At 37.5% G+C, this 7,892-nt stretch overlaps 1 protein-coding gene across 4 annotated transcripts in view; it reads left to right on the forward strand.

The window, feature by feature from the left end:
• FAM228B (family with sequence similarity 228 member B) overlaps window positions 1-7,892 on the forward strand; it is a 42,343-nt gene that overhangs the window by 7,081 nt on the left and 27,370 nt on the right. For 3 of the 4 annotated variants that reach the window (XM_037737695.1, XM_017526808.2, XM_037737694.1), the window contains 3 exons: window positions 3,051-3,119; window positions 5,131-5,322; window positions 6,285-6,365. In XM_037737695.1, coding sequence (XP_037593623.1) covers window positions 3,051-3,119; window positions 5,131-5,322; window positions 6,285-6,365 — 342 coding nt within the window. The remainder of the gene's footprint in view (window positions 1-3,050; window positions 3,120-5,130; window positions 5,323-6,284; window positions 6,366-7,892) is intronic. The other variant, XM_017526823.2, reaches the window with a different exon arrangement.

Raw genomic sequence — 7,892 nt, forward strand, 5'->3', positions numbered from 1 at the left:
TGATCCACCCGCCTCGGCCTCCCAAAGTGCTGGGATTACAGGCTTGAGCCACCGCGCCCGGCCTTGCTTTTTTTTTTCTTATAAACTTGTTTGTTTTTGTAGACTCTGACCTTTGTCAGATGGGTAGATTGCAAAAATTTTCTTCCATTCTGTAGGTTGCCTGTTCACTCTGATCATAGTTTTTTTTGCTGTATAGAAGCCCTTTAGTTTAATTAGATCCCATTTGTCAATTTTGGCTTTTGTTGCAATTGCTTTTGTTGTTTTTGTCATGAAGTCTTTGGCCATGCCTATGTCCTGAATGTTATTGCCTGGGTTTTATTCTAAGTGCTTATGGTTTTGCGTTTTACATTCAAGTCTTTAATCCATCTTGAGTTAATTTTTGTATAATGTGTAAGGAAGTGGTCCAGTTTCAGTTTTCTGCATATGGCTAGTCAGTTTTCCCAGCACCATTTATTAAATAGGGAATCCTTTCCCCATTGCTTGTTTGTCTGGTTTGTCAAAGATCAGATGGTTGTAGATGTGTGGTGTTATTTCTGAGGTCTTCATTCTGTTCCATTTGTCTATATATCTGTTTTAGTACCAGTACCATGCTCTTTTGGTTACCATAGCCTTGTAGTATAGTTTTAAGTCAGGTAGCGTGATGCCTCCAGCTTTGTTCTTTTTGCTTAGGATTGTCTGGGTTATATGGGCTCTTTTTTGGTTCCATATGAAATTTAAGGTAGTTTTTTCTAATTCTATGAAGAATGTCAATGGTAGATTGTTGGGAATAGCATTTATCTATAAATTACTTTGGGTAATTTGGCCATTTTCATGATATTGATTCTTCCTATCCATGAATATGGAATGTTTTTCCATTTGTTTGCATCCTCTCTTATTTCCTGGAACAGTGGTTTGTAGTTCTCTTGAAAGAGGTTCTTCACATCCCTTGTTAGGTGTATTCCTAGGTATTTTATTCTCTTTGTAGCAATTGTGAATGGGAGTTCATTCATGAATTGGCTCTCTACTTGTCTATTTGTGTATGGGAATGCTTGTGATTTTTGCAGATTGATTTTGTATTCTGAGAGTTTGTGGAAGTTGCTTATCAGCTTCAGGAGTTTTTGAGCTAAGACAATGGGGTTTTCTATATATAGAATCATGTCATCTGCAGAAAGAGACAGTTTGACTTCCTCTCTTCATATTTTAATACACTTTATTTCTTTCTGTTGTTTGAATGCCCTGGCCAGAACTTCCAGTACTATGTTGAATAGGAATGGTGAGAGAGGGCATCCTTGTCTTGTGCTGGTTTTCAAAGGAAATGCTTCCAGCTTTTGCCCATTCAGTATGATATTGGCTGTGGGTTTGTCATAAATAGCTCTTATTATTTTGAGATATGTTCCGTCAATACCTAGTTTATTGAAAGTTTTTAACATGAAGGGATGTTGAATTTTATTGGTTTTTTTCTGCATCTATTGAGATGATCATGTGGTTTTTGTCATTGGTTCTGTTTATGTGATGGATTATGTTTATTGATTTGCATATGTTGAACCAGCCTTGCATCCCAGGGGTGAAGCCGACTTGATCGTGGTGGATAAGCTTTTTGAGGTGCTGCTGGATTCGGTTTGCCAGTATATTATTGAGGATTTTTGCATCGAAGTTGATCAGGGATATTGGCCTAAAGTTTACTTTTTTTGTGTGTCTCTGCCAGGTTTTGGTATCAGGATAATGCTGGCCTCATAAAATGAGTTAGGGAGGAGTCCCTCTTTTTCAATTGCTTGAAATCGTTTCAGAAGGAATGGTACCAGCTCCTCTTTGTATCTCTAGTAGAATTCAGTTATGAATCCCTCGGTCCTGGGCTTTTGTTGTTGTTGTTGTTGGTAGGCTATTAATTACTAGCCTAGGAGGCCAAGGTCACAGTGAGCTGTGATTGCGCCACTGCACTCCAGCCTGGGCAACAGAATGAGATCCTGTCTCAAAAAAAAAAAAAAAAAAAGAAGAGTTATTGAGGAAGAGAAGCGATGGCAGAAGGCTATTTGGTTGATAGGTTATTAATTACTGACTCAATTTCAGAACTTATTATTAGTCTATTCAGGGATTCGAATTCTTCCTCGTTTAGTCTTCTGAGGGTGTATGTGTCTAGGAATTTTTTCATTTCCAGATTTTCTAGTTTATTTGTGTAGACGTGTTTATAGTATTCTCTGATGGTAGTTTGTATTTCTGTGAGTCAGTGGCGAAAATATTCCTTTTATCATTTTTTAATGTGTCTATTTGATTTTTTTCTCTTTTCTACATTATTAGTCTAGCTAGTGGTCTATCTATTCTGTTAAGTTTTTCAAAAAACCAGCTCATGGATTCACTGATTTTTTGAAGGTTTTTTGTGGATGATCAGTATGTCTTATATAGTCAAAAAGCCTCAAATACAGGCCTAATTAAATCTATTTTTACCCAGAAAAGTAAAAGCATTTTATAAGATGTGGGAAAAAAAGTGGGTTCTAACTACCCGACTCTGGGAAAGTCATTTGACCATTTTGAGATTCAAAATGCCTATGAGCTGAGTTACATTTTGCTGTAGCCAAGAGCAGACAGATTAAAATAATCTTTAAAAAGCACTTGGTGGGTTGGGCACAGTGGCTCAAGCCTGTAATTCCCATACTTTGGGAGGCTGAGGCAGGCAGATCACTTGAGGCCAGGAGTTCAAGACCGGCCTAGCCAGCATGGCAAAACCCGTCTCTACTGAAAATACAAAAATTAGCCAAGCATGTGTTTGCACGCCTGTAATCCTAGCTACTTTGGAGGCTGATGCATGGGAATCGCTTGAACCCTGGAAGTGAAGGTTGCAGTGAGCCGAGATGGCGCTGCTGCACTCCAATAGCCTAAGCGACAGTGGCATAGCAATACTCTGTCTCAAAAAAAAAAAAAAAAAAAGAAGTACTTGATGATATGATTTGGAGTAGACAAACTGCATGCATAGAGAACGTTCCAGGGATATATCTGTCATGCAAAATATAATGATTCCAGATAGCACTAATAATTTTTGAAGATTTTCTTTTCAAAGTTTAATTCTGTCCTTTCAGGTCTTAGCTAAAGAAGATACTGAGGCAGCTATTCAATCAATATTATACAGAGAAAATTATATAACTAAGGTAAGAATTGGCTACAAAATGCATCCAGTTAAAAACTGAATGTAGTTTTTCCTTTTTATATGTAGCATATTCTCTAAAAACTATTTAGAAAATATGGAAAATAGAATTAAGACCACTCCCTTGCACCTGGAATTAACCTTAAGGTATCTCTGAGATTGCTTCAGTGGATTTCCTCTCTTGCTATACTTTGTGGGAATTCCTTCACAAAGAGGCACAAGAATTTCCCTCTATCCACTTGTTTTTGTTTGTTTGTTTGTTTGTTTTTTTGAGACGAAGTCTTGCTCTGTTGCCCAGGCTGGAGTGCAGTGACGTGATCTCAGCTCACTGCAACCTCTGCCTTCTGGGTTCAAGCAATTCTCCTGCCCCAGCCTCCTAAGTAGCTAGGATTACAGGCACATGCCACCATGCCCGGCTAATTTTTGTATTTTTAGTAGCGACGGCGTTTCACAATGTTAGCCAGGCTGGTCTCAAACTCCTGACCTCAAGTGATCCACCCACCTCGGCCTCCCAAAGTGCTGGGATTACAGGTGTGAGCCACTGCGCCTGGCCAAGTTTTAATTTTTCTGTAGAGATGAAGTCCAACTATTTTGCCCATGCTGGTCTTGAACTCCTGGGCTCATGTGATCCTCCTGCCTTGGCCTCCCAGAATGCTAAGATTACCAGTGTAAGCCACCGCACCTATCCTAAATCCTCATTCTGAAAGGTCCAGCCCAAATGTCTCCCACTTTGGGAATCTTGGCTTTAAAAAAAATAATAATTTCTTTCAATGTATGCAATGTAAAAGTAAATATACACAATATAAAATTTCCCATTTTAACCATTTTTTAATTTTTAATTTTTAAAATTTTTGTTTCTCATTTCAACCATTTTAAGTATGCTATTCAGTGCCATTAATTACATTAATAATGTTGTGCAACCATCACCACTATTTCCAAAACTTTTTCATTACTCCAAACTGAAACTTTGTATTCAATAAGCAATGACTCCTCATTTCTCCCTCCCCCAGGCACGTGGTAACCTCGAATCTACCTTCTGTCTCTATGAATTTTGCCTATTCTATATTTTTCATATATGTAGAATCCTATACTATTTGTCCATTTGTGTCTGGCTTATTTCACTTTGGCATATTGTTTTCAAGATTCATCCACGTTGTAGCATATATCAGAACTTCATTCATATTATGGCCAAATAATATTCCATATTACACATATAAATAAATGTGGTTTGTAGGTACCACATTTTGTTTATCTGTTCATCTGTTGATGGATGCTTGGACCGTTTCCGCCTTTGGGCTATTGTGAATAATGCTGCAATGAACATTGGTGTAGGAGTATCTATTTGAGTCCTGGATTTTCATGCATTTGGGTATATACCTAGGAGTGGAATCGCTGGGTCTTATGGTAGGTCTGTTTAAATTTCTGAGGCCCACCAAACTGGGACTCTTTTAACAATCTAGGAAATGGTTTTTCTCTCCTCCGTCTTCAATTATTTTATATATAGTATGCCATATATATATGCATCATATATAAATATACATCTTGCTATATTTGTCCTCCCACTGTTTGTGAATTTGTTTCTTAGGGATGGGTTTTTACTATGTTGCCCAGGTTAGAGTACAGTGGCCTGATCGTAGTGAACTGCAGTCTTGAGCTCCTGGGCTCAAGCGATCCTCTAGCTTCAGCCTCCTAGGTAGCTAGAAATGTAGGTAGGCACCACCTCACCTTGCTTTTGATTTTTTCTTTAGTCTTTCTCCCCAGGGAGAGCAGGCATGTCACCTCAACTACCTGTGTTTTCCTTGTTTGCAGCAGAGTGTATGTCACATAGTAGAAGTTAAAGCCAAAGAAATGATTGAATTAATTAATGTCTTTGTGGGTTATTCTTAGGAGTAATTTAAACTTATGAAGTTAAGTTTTAACTTTTTGAAAACTTAAAACGTAAATTAAATTTGGAAAATTTTAGAACAAGAAAGCTTTAGGATAATATATTTGTCTTTTCTATCACTGTTCACTAGGAACTAGATAAATATTTACAACATCAAGCCTTCTTAAATGCAAGAAGAAAGGAGATGTTATATAAAAGATGGGTCGACCACGTGGCACATCCTCTTCAGAAGAAAATTATAGAAAAAGTTTGCTCACAGAAGAAGATTAAAAAAAGGAGACAAGAGGAATCAGACAGCTTTATAAAACATGTAAATAAAAAGGTACTAAGAGATCATTTGACGCTTTTTTCAGTTGATTTAAAACCTAATGTCATCTTTGTTAATTTATAATTATCTAGTCAGTCTGTCCCTTTCCCCTCTACGTATGTATAATCTATACCCTGTTATAGAATAGCATAAAGTATTCTTAAATTCAGGGCATTTGGAAAGGACAGAAAAGGAAGATTATATTTGGATTTAATTGTGTACATTAGAGCCGTTTTTCTGTTTTCCTCATGTAATTATTAATTTTAATTATCAAGTTAAGACATTTGGGCTGGGTGTGTTGCTCACACCTGTAATCTCAGCACTTTGGGAGGTTGAAGCGGGTGGATTACATGAGGTCAGGAGTTCGACACCAGCCTGGCGAACAATGTGAAACCCTGTCTCTACTAAAAATACAAAAATTAGCCAAGCATGGTGGCGGGCACCTATCATCCCAGCTACTCAGGAGGCTGAGGCAGGAGAATTGCTTGAACCTGCGAAGTGGAGATTGCAGTAAGCTGAGATCACACCACTGCACTCCAGCCTAGGTGATGGAGCAAGACTCTGTCTCATAAATAAAAAAATAAACAAATAATTTGGACTGTAGGTTCAGGACATATTTTTCTTTTATTCTATAGCTTGATTATTTGCAAAGCTCTAAAATATAGCTGTTCTAGCATTTTACAAAAATCTGAGATGTTTGACTAGTAAGCATTTAAGAACAAATTTCCAAATATTTTAGTGTTCCAGCATTCTTTATTAAAATCTTACAAATTTTAAGTAGATTCTTTCCCTCGCTATACTTTATTGCTTGAATAAACTAAATTTCAAATGTAGCCTTCTCTTTCCTTTTGCACTTGTCACTGATGCCACTTTCAAGCATAAGAATGATACTGTGTGTTTGACTCTCATGTCCTGATATGCTCAAAATTAACTGTGCGCCTCTTGTTCTTATGTGTGGTTTTATTTCCTTGCTATAGGGAAATGCGTTTATAGAACATTATGATCCAAAGGAGTATGATCCCTTTTATATGAGCAAGAAGGACCCCAATTTTCTGAAGGTAGGGTAGATTTCTTCTTTAACTTTGGTGTTATGTGTTTGGTTGTTTTGAGCAGCCTTAATATCTGAGCAGTCTTTAAGTGATTCCCTAAAAGTGCAGTAACATTTTAAGCATAGTTTCCCATCACCTGATCTTAAAAAGGAACAAACAGCCAAAGGCCAAAGTAAATTAAATCTCTGTAAAAATGGAAAATATTGGATAATGATTGGGTAATAGGTAATGTTTAAAAATTCCATAGACTTTTACATTAGTTACAAGAGTAACACATTTTCATGGTAGATAAATGAGGAAATAAAAAACCAAAATTCCATTACCTGGAATTAACTCATTATAATGTTAACTCATTAACATTTTTCTGTATATCTATCTAGACTTCTTTCTATATGTGTGTATATATACATATTTTTATTTTGTAAGAATGGAGTTACATTTGGTTTTATAATGGGCTTTCCTTCCCTCGATAGTTTATTATTTGCTTCTTTGTTAAAAAATATAAACATATAATTGACTTCATTGTATGGTATTCTGTTATTAATAGCAGAATTAATTAACCTTGTACTGAAAGATTAACCAAGTCTTAGAGTTTTTTTCCCATTTTATTTCTTCTTTACTGCTACTGTATGAGGTAAGTCACAGATGAGACAAGTGAGGCTCAGGTCACTTGTCAAAGTCACCCAGCTGTCAATAGCAGAGCACAGATGTGGTTTTTTTGTTTTGTTTTGTTTTTCTGAGATGGAGTCTTACTCTGTTGCCTAGGCTGGAGTACAGTGGTGCACTCTCTGCTCACTGCAATCTCTGCCTCCTGGGTTCAAGAGAGTCTCCCCCCCTCAAAAAAAAGAGATTCTCCTACCTCAGCATCCCAAGTAGCTGGGATTACAGGCATGTGTCACCATGCCTGGCTAATTTTTGTATTTTTAGTAGAGACAGCATTTCACCATGTTGGCCAGGCTAGTCTCAAACTCCTTACCTCAAGCGATTTGCCAACTTTGGCATCCCAAAGTGCTGGGATTACAGGCTTGAGCCTCTGCTCCTGGCCTTATCTTGTATAAAATGTTGTTTTGAAATATGTATACATTGTGGAATGACCAAATCAAGCTAATTAACATATACATTGCCTCGCAAACACCAGTTTTTTCTAAGTGAGAACACATAAAATCTACTCCCTTTGCAATTTTCAAGAATACAATACATTGTTATTAACTATAGCCATCATGTTGTACAATAGATCTCTAGAAAAATTTTATGGCAGCCGAGTGAGGTGGCTCATGCCTGTAATCTCAGCACTTTGGTAGGCTGAGGCATATGGATCAGAAGTTCAAGACCAGCCTGGCCAGCATGGCGAAATTCCATCTTTACTAAAAATACAAAAACGAGCCAAGCGTGGTGGCATGTGCCTGTAGTCCCAGCTGCTCAGGAAGCTGAGACAGGAGAATCACATGAACCCGGGAGGTGGAGGTTGCAGTGAGCCAAGATGGAGCACCACTGCACTCCAGCCTGGGTGACAAAGTCAGACTCTGTCTCAAAAAA

This window comes from Cebus imitator, unplaced genomic scaffold (genome assembly GCF_001604975.1).
Source record: "Cebus imitator isolate Cc_AM_T3 unplaced genomic scaffold, Cebus_imitator-1.0 Scaffold1, whole genome shotgun sequence".
Classification (NCBI taxonomy): domain Eukaryota; kingdom Metazoa; phylum Chordata; class Mammalia; order Primates; family Cebidae; genus Cebus; species Cebus imitator.